Source organism: Daphnia magna, linkage group LG2, assembly GCF_020631705.1.
Source record: "Daphnia magna isolate NIES linkage group LG2, ASM2063170v1.1, whole genome shotgun sequence".
Classification (NCBI taxonomy): domain Eukaryota; kingdom Metazoa; phylum Arthropoda; class Branchiopoda; order Diplostraca; family Daphniidae; genus Daphnia; species Daphnia magna.
Genome location: NC_059183.1, coordinates 11599245 through 11618739, shown reverse-complemented (window position 1 = coordinate 11618739; position 19495 = coordinate 11599245). Strand labels below are relative to the sequence as shown.

The 19495-nt window shown below is 40.8% G+C and overlaps 1 protein-coding gene across 1 annotated transcript in view; it reads left to right on the top strand.

Moving 5' to 3' along the window:
• Positions 1–4559: 4559 nt before the first annotated feature.
• Positions 4560–19495, top strand: part of LOC116917879 — a 30272-nt gene continuing 15336 nt past the window's right edge. Inside the window, exon 1 of the mRNA XM_032923480.2 lies at positions 4560–5395. Coding sequence (XP_032779371.1) covers positions 5344–5395 — 52 coding nt within the window. The 5' untranslated portion in view covers positions 4560–5343. The remainder of the gene's footprint in view (positions 5396–19495) is intronic.

Here is a 19495-nt window from a genome sequence, read left to right as displayed (position 1 = left end):
CAAATAAACGCCCATATTTATGGACTTTGTACAATCAATGCTGGCCACCGCACGTGGGCACGCCAATCGATTGGACCAGGCCAGCTTTGTTTCTTGAAAAACAAAGCGAGAACAGCAGTTGTCCGGGACAGAAGTCATGCCATACATTGTAGACAACAGACTAATGGACATCAAGTTCGATTTGATTTATATGGTGGAACTGTTATTTATTTTTTATCCTCCACCCTCTGGTAGGATGGCCTGTGCTGTATCGGAAATGTTTGCTGACAATGTAGAGTATATGCATTGTGGGTTCTTCTGCCTCTCTTGTTTGGCCAACATCCACACGGCTCACTCTGATTACTTGGCAAGTTTGACCAAGGCGGAAGCTATGTCCATCAGGAGTCGCCAACTCTTCATTATCTAAAAAAAAAAATATATATATATAGCTTTGTATATATGCAACCTATGTGCACAACGTTTGACTTGTTAGCGAGAATTGTGACCGAATTATGAATGCGTAATCGCTGCTGTACAATTTAATATCTAGGACAACGGTGGTCAGCTGGAAAATGAGTTTATTCATGATTGACTGGATACGAATTAGCAGCGTGATAATTTCGGTGGCTTTTCAGATTCTCGGTGAATATACTATGGGGTCATTAGGCTTCATTTGTTCACCAAATTAGACTGCCACTCTTATTCTCTTTGAGTTCTGCTTTCTTCATTAAGATCCGTCGAAAATCCCCTCGATCAGACGAGCTACTGAGCATCAGGGCAAGAGTTTTCTCCGTCATTGGCTTGTTAATCAAAGTATTGACGTAGTTAATTAACAAATACACACGCTGCCAACAATTCCTCGTCAATTCACTTGGTCTCTCTTAGCTGGTCGTGAGGCGTTCACTCCACCCGTTTGCGACTGTCAGCCTCGTTAGTGATGAGGAAGACTTGACATCATAAGCAACTTTGGGTGTCTTCCTTTTTAAGAGTTACAAACGGAGAGCAGTTTTCCACGATAACTCATTTTTCATTTTTAATTAGTGGATGCTTTTACCTATATTTAGGCGTTGCTGTGATTCAGCAAATAGTAGACGAAAAAAAAAATCTATTTTTGTGATGGTCGATATCTGATTTACGATGGTGCTCTCCAACTGAAGACGTTTAATTTGTCAGTGAAGAGTGCTTTGATTTTGTGCCTTCGTTATTCGATGCGGAAAAAGCAAGAAAGATGCATATACGACGAAAAATAAAAATAGTTCAATGTGTTCAAGTGGAACCCGATTTAACTTGACTTTGTTTTATACGTATGTCCTCCCCCCCCCCCAAATTATTTCTTTTTTTTTTTGCTGTGCTGATATTTGCATAGCATTTTTTCTTCTAACAAGGTTTGTTTTGTTTCCTGATCCAGACGGACAAAATATATGGTTTGTAATGCCCTCATTGTCTTTTTGTTCTGTCATCCCCTTCGACTTATTCTTTTGTCTCTCTTTATTCATCCGTTTCCTTCCTCTCCCATTGCATCTGCCTTTTTCCACTCTGTCGATTTTCAGCCCTCTTTTTTCCTTTAGTAGCATAGCTATTACTGCTTGCCGCTGAGAACGACGGGCCAGTAGCAATTGCCCGTCCGCCGTCTTATCGTTCTCCATGGGGCTGTGCCATTGCTTATTGCCCTATCGCCATTTTGTTCGACTTTTTGATCTCGTATACGCAGATCGTTTGATCCAATTGAAGGGGCAAATAGTCTATTGCACCTATTGGACCATTCAAAGTTGTCTTTCAACATGCAATCTCTCTGTTAATCGTTTTTATAGACTAGTGAATCACTCGTCGTCTTATTAGAACTCTACGCTTTAATTTGTAACCGTCGTCGTGAAAGTTGCTCGAAGGAAATGTCGGAAACGATATCGTCAACTTGACCACCGTTTTCAAATTGGACAAACAATAAACCCTCTGTGTCGAGCGTTCGGGAAGAGTCTTGACAGTTGCATGTTCTGTACTAGCTAAATGATTTCGATCTATAAAGAGACTACAAGTTCTTCCATGTTTTTTTCTTTCTATTTCGTCTTGACGTTAATTGCCAATCTCAGTTCTTGTTCAGTATTTATATGTGCACAAAAGGATTGGTCGATTGATGTGGATTTCTAAATATAGACCAACATCCACTCTAAATCTATCACCATATAGTTCACTTTTGTATTCGTTTTCTCTGTTTTCTCTCTTTCACAATATCGGTACCAACAGCGTTCAAGAGCTTCTATCGATCTGCAATCACACGGAAGGAGCGTTCAATTAGGCTTGTTTCCATTTCCGGTAAAAACCAGCTTATCCCCCCTTTTTTATAGGATAAAAAAACTATGCAGCATAGTCTAATAATGAAAGTGGGTATAAACGTTATACAATAAGCCCACATAAAATCAAAATGGCGTAATAAGGAAAAGTGGCTAGGAATATTTTCACGAAGAAAAATAAGCCCTGCGACTTTCGTCATCCTTTTCATGTTTCTAACAAAGCAGGATTTACGTGTAACGAAGACGAAATCCACATCATCCCTGAGGTCAAGGTGCAACTGTTTAAATTTGATTCTAGTATCCCACCACAACATGTTAAACCCTATCAATAGATACTCTTGCAACAATAACGCAAGAAGATAACAGCGATATTTCTTCTAATTAAAATGTATACATAACAATAACGTTTAAATGTATTCAGCTAAATTGAAAACAACGTGCATTGCTTAACTGCGTCTTGGGTATATGTAAAAGAAGTTCATTAACGTGTATAAGCGTGGTCATTACCGATTTGGCTGTTACGGTTGTTTCATTTATAGATTCCATCTTGAATTTTCAATGTAAATTATTTTCATTATTAGACAGTCGATAAATTTGCCACATGAATGCGCCGTATCCTGCAAGGTGTTCAATTTCATTCCACTCGTGGTTTTCCCTTCGTCTGACGATAACACAGTCCCCGGAAATCGACATATTTTAAGGAACCGAGAGCCATTCTGCACGTACTGAAGCGGGACTGTTCCCCATCGTTCGCTAACTGCTGGTGTCCTGAGCCAAATCTACGAATTACGACTATATAGCCAAAAAAAAAAGAGATAATTCTTGTTGGACCATATTTCTTTTTTTTCTCCAATTTACGATGAGAGGCTCTTACGTGGCCTTGCCCTTTGGTTTCCTTGCTGTCGCTTGCCAAACTGACTAGGCAACGACTCCACATCGATGGCTTCTCGTTTAATAAGTGCAATCACGAACGATTTTACTGAGAACACATTCGTTGCAGAAGCTCTAGTTTTTGGAAAAATGTATTTTTCCATTCCACCTCTATTTCCAAACCAAACAGCAATGTCTAGATGCAAAAAAAATAATAATAATAAGATGATCAAAAGTTGCCATTTTAGGGTACCGTTTTCGCGAACGTAGCTTTATTCAATATAGATGAATGTCAGAGGAGCCATATACAAAAGATTGGCTGTACTGCATGGGTTCTGTTGGTGGTACAACTTACAACTCTAAAGTACACATTGTTTTTTTTCCCGTCTTTAAGAAGTAAAGAAAAGAAAGAATCTGCTTGATATTTTATCGTTGCAAAGATAAAATCAAAGATAAAAGCGCAAAGACGCATTTTTTTCCCCCGCTGATGCTGCATCTCTTCGTGAACAGTATTAAACAAAAGACTAGTGCACTCTGGATATTTAAAAAGTTTTTTTCATTTTTTTATTTTGCATAGTCACACGGTACTGTATGCAGTATGTATATTACAGATAAGAGCACAGTGGTCTGATGCGTTCCACGTATTGTCTCATCCTGTTGTTTCTCTTTTACGTCTGATTCGCTGTTTTAGAGAGAGTTCATAATCCATTTATAAAATACTATCTGGATAATTCTTTGCGAGGAAACAAGCTTATTCAGACGTGAACCAACCTCGCCAAAGTTAAGAAAAACAAGCAAAAGAAAACAGCCACGTGAAACGGGTATCCATCAAAAAGATATGCAAGAGAAAGGGTGGGACAAGCCAATCGACCTATCGATGGAGAAAACTTGACGCAGTTTGAAAAAAATACATGTGAATGCATAATAATTTTTCTTGGCTTACTTTATCGAAAGGAATCATAGAGCAGCAATTCTTTTGCGATCCAAATTCTCTTATTTATGATGATCGAAATGAATAATGGCTGTATTATGTATAGTAGATATGGGCAGAGAGTCTGAAGATAACAGTCATTAAAAGACAATAATGAAATTATTATAAATACGTGAACGAACGCCGAACTGGTTCGAGCGTGAACACATTGGTGGTGACAACGAGGAAGTCAAGTCCAGACGCCAAGGACGCCGCTTCCATCGTACATCATCACATCTTTTTCAGTTCATCCTTTATTCCCTGTTGAGTCGTTTGACTCTGTAAGCGACGCGGCGCCAAAAGCTCTTCACTTCTTGCACAGTTAGGATGGCGCTTGCAGCGGTAGAGAAGAATCGGTGCGTCGCGCATGTCACGGACAGCAGGGCCAGCAAGAGCCGTGTGCTCAGGAATTGTGCGCTTCCCTTTTTTTATAGGATATGTGCAGCAGTCGGTAACTCACGCTGATATAAAGCGGCAAAGGAAACAGAAGGTCTCGGGTGGTTCACGCACGCGATCGCTCCACGTTCCAGGCACAAACGCCAGCAACACAAAACCGCGACCTTTAAAAATTATTTTTCTACCCCCCCTCTTTCAGTCAGTGATCCACTTCAGTGAAACAGTACCCTCGTCAGTTGGTCTCTGACTACCGTCAGCACCAGTCGTGACTGAGACTCGCAGTTCATACTTTTCAATACGCTGAATCGTTCACGCTGGAGCAGCGTGGCAATTCTTTTTAAAGTTTGAAGACAGAGACTATTCTTGTTCGATCATCATCAATCGATTTGTGTTTTTTCTTTTCTTTTTAACCTGCCCATGTTGAACGATAATTTTTTTTAGTTCTACGGAAGCGCTCGGCGGATTGACGGCTGTCTCATTCAACTGCCATTATTTCGGACGGACTATTTATAAAACGGTGAAAACCCAGATAAAAAAAAAATTAAAAAAGAAAGAAAAAAGAAAATGGAGGCTTGACGAATTAATTCTTTATTGGTTCTCTTCTTGGCCCCAGTTTGGCCAAACGGCATGAGAAATGAAATACCTTGTCACGACAGCAAGAAAATAGTGAAGTAGAAATTAACTGGATCGGCTGTTTTGAGCTTTCAGTGGTTGTATCACGTTGGTGTCGTTATTGAAACAATCCGAAAAGACAATACAAAGATAAGGGAGGACTTGTGTGTTTTCTAAAATACGTTTGGGAAATTGGTGACGCTGTTCGTGTGAAGTGGCTTCGTCATCATGATCGCCAGGCTGCGTTACGTCGTCTTCGCTTTCTCGTTAGTCGCAAGTGGTAAGTTTCACTAACACACACGTATAGTTAAAACAGCTACTTGACTCCATTGTTGGTCGTGATTTCTTTTTTTTTTACTTCCCCTATTCTTACGCTGTCAACCTTCTCCCCTACGAATTGCGTCCTATCTTGCTCGTTATGTATACACAGCCCTAGAGCAGTCGGAGTAATGAATGACGCACGGTCATCCACTCGTATAGGATTGCACACTCTGCCCATAGCTCTGCGAATTTCCAAATGTGTTAGCTCTACAAATATGATTGTCTCTGGAATTCGAGATTTGTCTCGAGCACCGTTAATCAACATGCATGACCACAATAACTAAGCGACACATTATATATATACCTATGTATTAATGGAACATTCAAGATTTCCAGCGAATGCCACCGTACAAGTGCAAAGTTGCATTTCACGTCAGTTCACTTTCAACTGCCTAATTTTTAGTCTTTAAAACAGTTCACGTGTCTTGAGAAAAAAGAATACCAAACATTAGGCTCTTTAGACAGTTAGCTCCTCGACTGACGAGACCCTATTAGTATGCTAGAGGTTTCCAACATCCTACCATGGCGAACCTCCAAGTTCGGCACATCTGGTCAGCTCTTTTTGCGGCACGCGTTTGTTTTTTTTTTTGACATTTTCTCACGAAAATTGGCTTGTCTATTTGAACTGGCCGGGCTGTTGGCTGTAGTGACTGAAGAGGCCGCATAGGGTCGACCTCGACCGAACCTCTATCAAATAAGCAGCCAACGCCCTTATTGTGGTGCAACCATTGATTCTCTGGTGGATGAATGGTGCGACCGAGAAGCAAGTGTGCAGCAGACCCTTTTTCTGTACGAGAACACCGGAAGGGTGTGTGTAAATGTCTCTACGTCAAAAGAGCAGCCGCAAAAATGGCAAGGAAAAAGATGAACGATGGAAGATTGTTAGCTACAACTGCTACGTGTACCATAGGGAATATATCTATCTGAACTCGGGAATAAATAGAGGCAGGCAAATGGATGGACGGGATCGTTTGCCGCACAGTATGCGACCTAGACTGGTATAACGTAGTGGCTCGTATGCTGCCTGTCACATTTCTATGTCGTTCACGGCCAACCTCTGAGTGATATATGATCGCATTGGTAGCCTCATCTTTCGATCCTTTATGTTTTTTTTTTTCGCCCTTCAATTTTCCCGTTTTTTATGTATAGGGACATCTCGACACAAGAGTGAACACATTTTTGTTCCTTTTTTCTGCGGCGTGGATCCCGCCGCCGCCTGGTTTCATTCGACCCCAATCCAAACGAGACGGCGGTGCTTTGCTGTCTGAAACATTGGTCATTGAATCGGAATGGCGAATGATGATGGAATAGCGTCAGCTACTATAATCGGCGTGATGCACCTCCCGAAAAAGAAGGCGGGGGAGGATTTATTATTTAAAAAAAAAAACGCGTTGCGTGAGAATGACGACTGCAACTGAAAACGGATCTTTTGCGTGTCGTCATTTTTAGGAGAATACGTGCCAGCACGATATACCTTGACACACCATTTGCAACCGTCTACATATCGCATGGGTACCAACTTCTCCCATTTCTACGTCCCCCACTCTTTTTTGTTGGCTTATACAAAAGAGAAGTCCCGGTTCTCGGACTTCTTTTTATCTCTTCATTTCTTTCACGATGATTTATAATATCAAAACATTTTCTCGTTCTCTTCTTATAATGCGCGTATCCGCCACGGAAGTCTGATTTGATCAAAAGATACACTAACTGTATAGAGAGAAACAATTGTGATTTGTATCGATTCATTAATTCGGGAGAAGCGATAAAAGGGAAGAAAAGTAATTTCAAAATTCTTAACATGACACACGACGAACGCAGCGCATTGTTTTTTTGCATCGGATTTTATTTTGATCTGGTAAACAATTGACGACGTCTGAGCTATTAAAAATGTTTCCACTTGGTTTTTCTATCATGTAAAGAAGGATCGAAAAGATGAAAGAAAAAAGAAAAACACGAACGGTGGCAAAGTCACTATCAAAAGAAACAGACTGTCGCCATCTCATAAATGCTGAACCAGTCACCGTGCGAGCACAGAAAAAAATTGGGAAAGGAAATAAGCCATCGAAAAAGTGGCAAAAGGATTTTCTAGGCGGCTGAACGAAATCGCATCACCAAGGAGAGACATGGCCGAGCATCTAGCGCCCGGATAAGAACGAGCTATACCGCGAAATGAATCCTGCAATACCGCAAGTCCCTACACGGATCCCTCCTATTGAAACGTTTTGCCCTTGTCCTTTTTTTTTGACAGCCCAGCGTATTTATAGTATAAGGAAATAGGAAGCCGGATAAAAAGCTGGCGAAAACAAGCGAAAAGAGCAAAAACAAGGGAAAAGCATTTGCATACGCCTATTATGGACAAGTATAGAGCGAGCAACTTATGCAATACGCTTGGATGCGCGGTCCGATACGAGACAATGTGAAAGACGAAGGCCGACGAGTCTCCCACACATCTGTCGCGTTTCATCCTCGTTTATTTCACGTATTACTGGTTTTGTAAGTTGCGTAGGGCCGTTATGAAGTTTGCAGATCTGCCATCCGACAAACAGAAAAGCCTGCCTAATGTCAACAGTTTTTCTCCGAAAAGGACACAGTGTGTATGTGTGGGTGTTGTCGCTTGTCGGCAAAAACGAGGGCTGCTGTATCGCAACAGACAGGAAGAGACCATCCGAAATGGACGAGAAAAGAACGGAATTTACCAAAACAAGAATAAAGCATTTAGATGGATTATCTCTGCGAAGCCCTAGCAGACGATGTTTGGAATTTCTTTACTTTATTTCTTGTTGTGAGGGGTTGTGCGCAATAATAATCACCGATGAGGATGGTATATACAAGAAATAGATACTGTGTTTTTTAAAATGTCCAGCTCCGCTGCAGACGGAATTATCGCACACTGTCGATGTAATTTGTGTCTGTAAACTGCGTAGACATGTACAATGAGTATAGCGAAAGGAAGAGCAAGCAATTGAAAATGAATTAGATGAGGCGTTTTATATATTTGTGTTGTTCTCCTTGATGCTGGGTGGCGAAGCTTCTCCGGCTGCGAGTATTGATCTTGTTGCTCTTCACCTTCTCTTTCCTTTTGGCCTCTCTCTCTTTCCTTCTATTTTCCTTTCTCCGTTTTTCTCACTTCTTGTCGCCGTCTTGCTCTCAATTTTTAGATGGAGAGAGTACATTATATTAGTGAGATAGAGATCGAAAGAGATAGTGTTTTCGTTTTTTTTTTTTTTTACGCTTGAACGTTAGTCGAGATCCCCAGGCCGCCTGGTCCTTACTGGCCAACCATATGATCTATACCGTACAACCCGTCGTGCAGTATTTTTCATACGTGCTCTTTATCAGCATTTAGCTCTACTATGCCGTGACGCAAGACTTTCATTTGTGCGATGAAAATAAACGAGCTTTTACATATACGGAGATTATACATGGATGGCCCTGGCGCTGGCAAAATTGTTGCATATTGAAAACCCTGCAGTTTAATTGGAAGACGAATAAGGTCACAGTTATTGGGTCATGAATTTGTAATCCAATCTCAGCCGGATGCACAGTAATGAATAAAACAATTACTCGTTTATTCGTTTATCTGTCCGAACAGATGTAGCGGATAAACAAAACATTTCGATGAGAACCCAATTAATGATAATTGCATTCCTAAGCGAAAATGATGCTTGTTTATTTACTGATCGTCAAATGGCTACTAAATCGTGCATCTCTTTCTTTCCGTTCCCCAGTAGATTTGTTTGTGTTATTCAAAAGTTTTATTTGAACCATCACACGTAGGGATACAGGCTTATGTAACCAAAAGTCTCACAACAACTTCTTGTTCCAAACTTGTCATTCTCATCTACATTCAACTACATTGGCGTAATACCGGTCCATTACCCAAAACAAGACGCTGAAAGCAGTACGTCGGCACAATGTTCGCACAGGAAGTTGTCGGTTAGTTTCTCCGCTCCGCAATCCGCCACCAATCCGTAGGGAAAACGTCAAAGTCTACATTGCAAAAAAAAAAGCTGGATAAAAAATTAAACAAAAAGTCAATGAGATTTTTGTTTTAGATGAGGGAGCTTTAAAAAAAAAGTCATTTTGAAATTTTAAAAATTTTTGAGAAAGAATTTTGCAATGGATTGTGTTGATGAATGCCACGTTTTTGGGAGAAGTAAGTCTTCTTTTGTTTATCTTTTTTGCCGATCCATCATCAACTATTGACGGGGAAGAGCAGGTGTATGAGTAATTCACTTGCCTTAGCAAGTCATGCGTGAGCAGATCGATAATGGCAAGCAGATTTTGCCATCATTCCGTTTCATGATTTTTCCTAGGAGTGCAATAAAAACCGGATCTCAGGAGATGCGTATCTTTGACGCCGCATCATCACGAAAATATAGAGCTAAATCAACAAACTAAAAATGCCATAGATTGGGAAGCAGCTATGCAAATGAAAGGCGTGAATTATGGGCTTTGGAGCGTTCTTTGACGTCACTTGTGCTTTTTTTTTTTGTTTATTATTCTTAGGCAGGAAGGTGCGTCACAAGCAAAAAGCGAAGAAGGAAAGAATGAACCACAAAAGGGGAGGGGAGGAAACGGGCCAAATAAATCCCAGTTGATATTCTACCACCCCCAAATGTTTGTGTGGCTGTGGCGTTTTCACAAACTTTCGCGGTCGAGTAAGAGACCATATCTCTGGCCTTAAAAAAAATGGGAGGAAGTTCACAGTCAGAGGCCAAAAAGGAGGTGGCAAACCGCTGGCACAAGACAACGATCGAACTAGTGTGAAATAAAAGCGTCGCAGGAGAGATAGGAAAGGGTGTGGTGTGGAACAATAACCGAACGAAACGACGGAAGGGGGAGCTATAGAATTCCACGAGATTTCGCTGCAACCTATAAGCTATCACCCCAGCTGACATAACGCATAGCTCTATTTTATTTCATTTCACTAAAATCTGTTATTATTGCGTGCGAACGGATAGAATTATAGGGGCAGAATCATTTCGGCAACCATACATCAAAGCTCGCAAACGGCCTGTTCTCAAAGGCTTCCCTTTTATTTTTCTTTAACGTCAGCGTTCCATCTCTCCCACGTATCCTAAATCTTTAAGTTATTCCGTAGAGTCTATAGCATTGATATAAAACATCTCGAAAAAGACACGCCAAGCATTGTGCTCGCAGCAATTCTTTTTGACCTTTTGTTTCCTATTGCAGCAGACCGTCCAACCCGATCGTTATAGACTCATCATTGTATATAGGGTCGCTTAACTCGGCCGAATGGAAGACGGCATTTAACAAGAAGCAGCGGTCGATATCCACCGTCCTATATAAACGCACTGATATAGCCTATATACAGACAGTCTGGCTGGTCGATAGTGGCTGTTCTATTTGCGGAAGTAATGGATGAACAAAATAAATAACAAAATAAAACTATTAACAAAGAGCCATCGAGTTTACCAGATTACGACATGAATGTCTGAACGGCGTTATGGAGGGAGTTAATGTGCACGTGAGGAAAACGTTGGCATCGCCCACTGTTCTCAACACGATGTGAAAAGTTGGACGACATCATGTAAATAAATAAACTGCATAAGTCTTTAGCGCATTTACGGTTAATTAATTATTTTTTAATTGATTTTCTCTCAGCTTGTTTTTTTTTCAGCATTTGAATACATTTAAAGTTTGCTTGATTTGATGCTCATCGTCTCGGTTGCGGCGCACAATATAATGCGTTCTTTGAAGTCTGAAACAAAACCTTTGGCGGATCGCCTCTTTCTGCCTTGCCGCTCCCTGACTTTTCCTTTTATGTTTCTGCCCTTTTATTTATTTATTTTTGGCTTTCCCCCCTGTACTACTGCGGCTAGATCCGCGACGTGTCAGCGTTCCTTACTACGTTGTTGTCGCAATCAATTATTGTTCGTCACGGTGAAGGCGAAGTATCAGCCAAAAGCTTCGTAAGTCTTTCCGGGGCAACGAAAAATAAAGTTAAGAAAAGGACAGAAAAAAAAAGAGAAAAAATTCAAAAGGAAAAATGCACAAGGTAGCGCACGATTATACAGGACTCAGGAGAGAGAGAGAGAGAGAAAAATGGCACCGACGTGATTGAAAAAGGATGGAAAAAAAAGTGCTTGGATACAGATCCGTGTAGGAAAAAAAAACAAATAAGGTATCGCTGTTATGTAAATAAACAGCCCGTGGTGTTTCACTTTGCTTCAATATTAACGTTGCCTTGACGCTGATTTTAAAATTTTTTTTGTTTTCTAAACCGTCTTCGATTTTTCGGCGCCTTTCTTGTCGTTTCAAATTGAAACGTTTTTCGCTCCCGCTTTTCCGTCCGCCGCGTAATGCGATTCCCGCCCACCAAGAGATTTCCCCCCGAAAAATTTATTTTTCCACCACTTATAATCGATGCTGCTAAAGGGAATACTCAAAATCATGTAAGCCTATATTCTCTATAGGAAATGCTATAGGCCGTATAGTATCTCGGATACTATATACACTGAAATCGAGCCGTTTTAAAAATTCCATGTTCCATCAAGTGATTCTGATGTCGGTCTCGCTATTCTTATCTACTTAGTTTCTTGCCACTGCTGCCTTTTATTTCTTTCTTTATTTTTTAAATTGCTTTGCCAGTCGCGCAAGTCTAAGGACGGGAATGAACCGTAAAAAGAAAAAGAACGGAGGATCGTTTGGCATTGGTGCTAAGTGAGCTTCCCTTTTTCCTCCGCCACCCGTCCTGTTTCCTGAACTAAACGCACACTTTCTTTTGTTGACTTATTCTTGTTTTTATCTAGTTGTTTTTTGTTTGTTTTTCTTTCTTTCGTGCGATGTACACAATATGGTACCATGCAACTATCTCAAACATTTTTTTTTTCTTTCCGTACTACTAAACATCCTTCCTTCCTCATTGGCAATTTCGGAACTAATAGCGCTCTTTTTGGAGGGGTATAGGAATGAGTGGCATTTCATTATATTGCCATCTTGATGGAATGAAGACATATCTTATTCTATAAGACATTTAGTCGGTGCAATACAAAACGGCAACGTTGAGTGCGAATGAATCCCTAACTTAGCGATCTAATAGGTTGATATCTAACGCAATTTGTCGAACAGAAAAGTCGAACTTCACGGGATTTTAGAGCTCACCTTCACAACATTAGAGCCACAGCAAACACGATCCCAATACGAAACGTTAATGAGCTCCGAGTCCTACCCGGATTCTAACTAAAGGGATAAGCGTTTTCTCGCAATCACTTAGTGCTATTTAAAAGTAATAAATCAACCACGATGGGTGAAAATGGAACCCACTTTGAAGGAAGACGAAGACAACAGAAAAAGAATTCAGAATGACAGAAGCCAAAGTGGTTTGGTGGTGGTTTTTATTTTTCTTAAATATTCTAGGGAAATAGTTTTATGGAGATAGTATAGAGGAGGCAGCGGCAAGCGAATGCTGTTGTATCATCACGCAGATGGAGCCCATCAACGGATACTTATTCGTCTTGCCATTTGGTTCTCCCCTTGACGATCGTTAAAGAAAACTAGACACGACGGTCTAACGGATGAGAGTGAAATCTGCTGTGATGGGCTTCACGAATTCTCGGCATTGATGGAGCTGATGAAATAAGAAAAATCCATATAGAATGAGAAAAAGAAAGAAGGGAATAACGATGGCAACAACATCAGGAAAACAAGCAAATAAAGACTAGAGAGAAAAAAACAACTGAATATGACAGAGACGAGCCAGATGGCGAACTGATGAACAAAGCCACTTGAAAGAAGAATTAGGGGGCCATGGTAGGGGGACGGAAGTGAAGGCTTTTATTGCTCCATATAAGCTACATTATTTATATATGAAAGACGTTCTATTTGCCAATCATAACACAAGTGATGTGTCAATAGAGCAAACGAGATGGAATAAGTGCAACTTCATGATTTCTTATAGGATATAGACTTTGGGAGAAATCAATCGGATCTCAAGTATTCTTTGCGTCTTATTAGGAAAACAATACAGGGTTGCCATATCTTTAATGACAAACATGTAACAGTAATAACAATGCCGTCACGCACAAGTCTCGTATAGCTGACTGGCCACCAACTATAATCAGTATAGCTCATAACCCCTCAGGAGCGACGGACTCGGACCAGCGACTCGCTTTCATATATATATACGCATATATATATAAGTGCTACGTGTCCTGGATTGAAGATCAACTTGTTTTCCATATGGGAACAACCCATTCCAATCGTCTAAAATCCCGTCTCAGTATTTTCGATTCTACAAAACGTGGATTCCTCTTGAATAGAAGATGAGACGCCGCGTACAGTAAACAAAACAAAAAATGGATCCCTATCCAACGTTCGGTACTAAAATGTACATAGTTTATAGATGTATGTTTAATGTGGGCTTTGTCCAGATATTTAATCGGTATACATTCTTATTAATTTTTTTTACCAATTTTATGTGCAAACCTTTCTCTAGTCGCATTTCAATGCTTTGCGTTGGATATCCTTGTATTTAAAAGAGATGTACGAGCCAAAATTTGTCTAGACCTTTAATTTGGTTCACACGTCAATCATTTTCATTTTAAAAAATCCTTTTATTCCTCCTATTATCATCATCATAAAAATGCACACCAGAATTACTATAACACGGCGTATCGCTAAAATGTCTGTACACCTTCTTTGAATCCAATACGTAATGCGTGCGTGATTCGTCTAAATTACAGACACAAGGTTTCCGAGTAGAGCGGGTAGTTGCATTGATCGATTGATGTCTTTGCTTCACTTCAAAGGCGATCCAAGAGAACCTTATCTCGTGTCAATTTCTCACCTGACGCTGTCGCATGTCGTGATTCTGGCGTTTTCCTCTATATATTGTCGATCCGACTGATTCACACAACAAGTAATAGCAGCAGTTACACGATAACTAAACACTTACCGAAGAGACTCCGACTTATTACTATTTCCTTTTCGGACGGACCTGTCAAAGAAAAAAGAAAAAAGACGACAGAGATTGAAATAGCCATCGTGCTAAGGACTTTTCTGGTACTTTGACATCAACAGCCAACAATAAACTATCATCAAAAGATGAAATGAAAACTTTAGAATTCGAAGTATAAATATAGTCTAATAAAATAAAGTAGGCTACTCTCTCTCTCTCTCTTCAGTGTATATACGCCTTTGTTTTCCGGACTCGGATGACTGCGTGTGTTCCCTACGACCTGACTTTCGACACAGTTGAAAAATTCACAATTGAAAGCTGGAAAAAGAGTAATGCATTCCGAGAACTTTGCGTACATAGTGGATTTTTTTGTACCATGCCAACTTATCTACAAATTATTAATATTCTTTGAGTAAAGGGTTTCCGGGGTCCGTATATCACAATATGTCAGAAGGTTTCCAATGAAATCACGACAGATGCAGTCTTGCGGCATGACGACGGACATCGATTCGGCTGCATATCTTATATGTTTGGTTCAATGTTTTAGTATACCAACCCCTTCAGGATATAAACGACGTATTTCCAAGTGGAATAGTTGCACCGACGCGCCGATAGATTGCAAACTAGTTCACCCAAGAGGCAACACAAAATCTTGGCTATTTGCTTGTTTCCAGCTAAGCTTATAGTTTCGCACAGTTCCCGATTTCAGGAAATGGTAACAAGAGTAGATGTTGTGATGCGCATCTAACAGCTACTGCGCTCATCAATGCCAGTTAGTTCAACACATCTTCGCTTATACGTGTGGAATCTAATATAGTTGCCTTGCAGAAAGACCTTTATTTACCTAGGGCAGCATCAGAAGAGTTCATTTCCGTTGACGGGCATTCTATTTCAAAAGTGAACAAGAGTGATTGACAAGGCTGTCTACTGTCCATACTTATACAAAGGGGAAACTGCTGTCAGCTTTACGCGTTTCATCAGCATTGCAATTCGCATCAACGTCGACGTTACTGGTCATCGATCGTGTAAACGTTGAATAGAGACGGAGAATCTACGACGTAGTCTTCAGCTTTTCGTTTAATATAACCACCAAAAACTAATCAAATACTCGCCAAAGTGACACAGCGAGGAAAACACAGTCGTGCTGAATCAAGTCTGACAACGTACATCTTCCGGGATGAAGACAGTCTGCTGTCCTCTTCCTTTTTACTTAGCCTCTGTTGACTACGTTTATATACGCGTTGAACGGCGACAGCACTCACTAATTTACACTAATAATGGTCTAAATACTATAGATGCCCTCTAGCAAGCTGCTACGCTGGAAGGGATTTAACAGTTCTACTGCATGGCCATCCATTGTCGGCCATAAATTTCTTAGTTTTCGTCAGTTACAATGTGCAGTCTGTCCCCTGCAAAAAGAAAATAATAGGGAACATGATGCCCCATACCATATTAATGAGAATTTAGTGCGTTTTTCATACACACACATACATATAACCGTTAAAAGAGATTAGGTTTCCCGGTGAATTATATAGATAAGCTCCCGCACACACATCGGGATATATACGTGCAAATGGCGAGTGCGGCGGAGCACATACTAAGAGCCGTGTCTGCTGCGTGTATTCACAAAAGAGAGCGAAAGAGAGCCTAGAACAAAGAGCAAGGAAAAAGGAAATGATACGCTGCGTCAGCCATCCATCACGTTGAGTGAGGTTGCTGGAGCAGCACATGTTTCTTCAGGACCTGAGACAAGATGAGGATCTACTCCATCATCCAGGTTTTTTTCTTACATTCAACGCGCATATTACAATGTTGTACAACAGTGGTGATCTGCAACGTATCCAAAAACGCGAATCCGTGTTGCTCGAATTAATTCCCCATCAACCTTCGTCTCCTTCCTCGAGAGTGACCTCTTCGGGCAAAGAGAACTTTGACGGAAAAATGTAACGCCCAGCAGGCTGATCTAATGGTTTTTGGGTTGTTACGATATGGGCCTCAATTGTGAATAGCTTGTCATTAGCGAGAAAAAGAGAGATCATCAGTTTAATAAACACGAAGTCGGATAAAATGGACAGGCACGCAACATGGGGATGTGGACGCAGCGTTCCGAAGCGTTCGTCGAGATGCTATCAAACACAAGACGCTCAGTGATTATGTAAAGCTCGCGATAAGTAAACAAAAGGCGGGGCAAACGTGCCGTGAATACTGCCCACAACTCACGAAAGTAACATATTAAATAGCGTCACCGTTCTTTTTTGTCGAACAACACGAGAGGTGGCAAAAAATAATGTTTGGAATCATGAAACAATCGCAAAGTATACGCCACGCAAAAACGCAATTTCCTCTTCATTTTCAACGTTATGATTAAATAGAGTGCGCTTCACAAAAAAAAATCAAGGCGTTACGAACGAAATTGATGAAACTGCGATCTTCGCGTCTAGGTAAATCGCAACGCAGTTTTCAACTAACTGCGTGCAAACGGGACGAAGAAAAAAGCGAAGGGGTAAATAAGAGTAGACAGGATGAAGGAAACGAAGAAAAGATTGGTTATGAGATTCTGCATGCATTTTGGTGTTTATTCCTTTTTATTTTGGCATTCGAGTGCCAATGTGTCGACATTCCGATCGATAGCCGGCAATTCATTTCCTGGATGCAACAAATCAAACAGCGGCTAATGAAAAAGAAGAGAGGCTACTGTTAGTTTTTGCAGTCGATAGAGTCTCTCATAAGCTGCTGAGAAAGAAGTCGCTTCAGGCAATCGTTCTATTCGGCCACAACGCATTGTAATATATATTTCTTTGAGACGAGGATTGGTCTTTTATATGTTAAGAAAGAATAATAAAATAAATGAAAAGCTGTGGGAAACAGAAAGAAAAAGATTCGTCTGTTGCTATGCTGTCGGCTATAGCTTACAACAAATAAAGAAAGAAATGACTTGGTAGCAGATGGGATAGAGGTGCACGTCACCCTGCCGCAGCTGTGCTAACACTTCGGCTCCATCAATTATATCAAGCTATATTTCTCAGATTGGCTGCGAGGGGTCTCACACACATTGCCTAATAGACTGGCCTTTCCTTGTCAAAATTGACCTTTAAATGGCTGTAAAAAGATGAGGATAATGTACGAGAAAAGTGACTTACTCCGGTCGTCATCATCGTCACGTTGATCGCTACCAGCTAGCCAATAAATGAGCAGTGATACTCCCGAACAAATGCTACCACCACTTTCATTCGAATGTCGTAATCGGAGATGGGCATATATAAATGGGGAGTTACATCACAAAATACCAAATGTCAGATTCTGTCCAGCGATTCATTTTCGTTTGTTATGGACTTGGCGTAACTATATGAGTGCATGGACGGACAACAAAAGTAGTTGGGTGTAACGCGCTTTTACCGTGCCATTTTCCGTCGTTTTACGACTTGTATTATAAAAGTCTCACACAAAAAGCCACAAGACGAAAACTTTCTGAGGCCTCGCTAAATGCACTTTGCGAGCCAGCACTTGTTTCACGTCGGCTTTGAAGAGTAGTATGCCACACGCCATGAGTTGATGGGTCTATAGAAGTGCTCAACACAAGAAAACACATTTGAAAAGATGAAAGCGTGAGCCAAATTTAAATAAAAGTCGAAAAGAAAAAGATTGAATCGAGAAACATATTCACAGCTTTTGCTAAAAGGCTAAAGTGCTTTGATCACTAACGGTGTTTGTGTGTACGGATTTAAAGAGCCTTTACTTCCACCCGGTTTGCGTGCAAGCACTTTGCTATCAACAACGAGATTTCTGCAATATACAGTGTGTGTGTGTGTGTGTACACTCTCGTTAATGTATTCCCGTTTGGCCTCGAGGTCGTCTTTACTCGGACACACCCATCAATCGAAGAGAAATGACGGTCAACTCCTTTGATGACAGGAAGAACTGTAATGAGTTTTCCTCGGTATGCAAATTAGGCTTTTAAACTGTTAATAAAATCGAGCTGCAACTAAGAGTAGTCGATGAACAGCTCATATTTTCCAGACAGTTGTCCATTAGCGTTTCGATGGAAAATCAATGTCGCGTCGCCGACATTAGACCTTGAAAGTTCTGTGAGAGAAAACCAGAAAACTTTAACGCTTATTCACGTTTGATCAGATAACTCAGAAATGCGATTTGAACGAGTTTCACCTTGCTGTTTGGTAGCGAAACTAATTACTGAGGAGTGCGTTGATTGTTTGTGGGTTTAGCATCACTTTGCACTTGGTCTTTACGGCATTATTAAACGCAACGATGAAACGTCTCAGGGAAAATGCACCGCAAAACTCGACAAAGCAGTTATCTAAAATTTGCGTAAGAGTACAGAGTTTTCTTTGTAATCTAACAGGCCGACGAGGAATACCCATCAAGATTTTATGTATTTATTCCTTTTTTTTGTGTGTGTGTGGGTTCTCACGCCTGACGTGTACCCACTATCGCCCACTATACGGAAATCAAACATGCGGATCCCATTTTCTTTCTTGCATGCACACAAGATGGCTGGGTCAATGTTTAATCAACGGTTGGCATAGACTTTGCTTGCAAAACCAACGGATGTTTGGGGCCGTATTCCTATCAATTCTTGACATCCACTTCTTTATTTACATGCACGTGTTTAGCGTAGGACAGGGTATACGCACACGCGGTTTTAAAACCGTTGGTGCCGCTTTCTAATATTCATGCCACTACTGCGCTCAATGCCAAAAAGCATCGTCCACGATACGCCTCGTCAAGAATTCGGTTGAAACTAGGTCTTTTCCGGTTTCTCCGGCGCGTTTCCGGCAGCATATACTGACTGGATGAGACGGACGATATTTGTAAGATGCGGATGAACGGATGAGATCGAATGGGGTGGCTGTCAAGAAGAGGAACGAGAAAAGGGCGGTTGAGCGTGGGACGGATTGCTAAAGAGAGAAGAGCTGCCCATACAAAAGGCCAACATATGCTTCAACTATTTTGTTTTCTGACTGAATTTCGTTTAAATCTCTTTCCATCATCTTGTTGTGTGTCCGGCTTATTCTCTTTAGTTTCTTTGTTTGCACCGCTGCTTTCGATTGCGCGGCATTTGGCATTGCCCTCTTTTTGAGTTACGACGTCAACAATTATCATTTTTTTTTTTTTTTC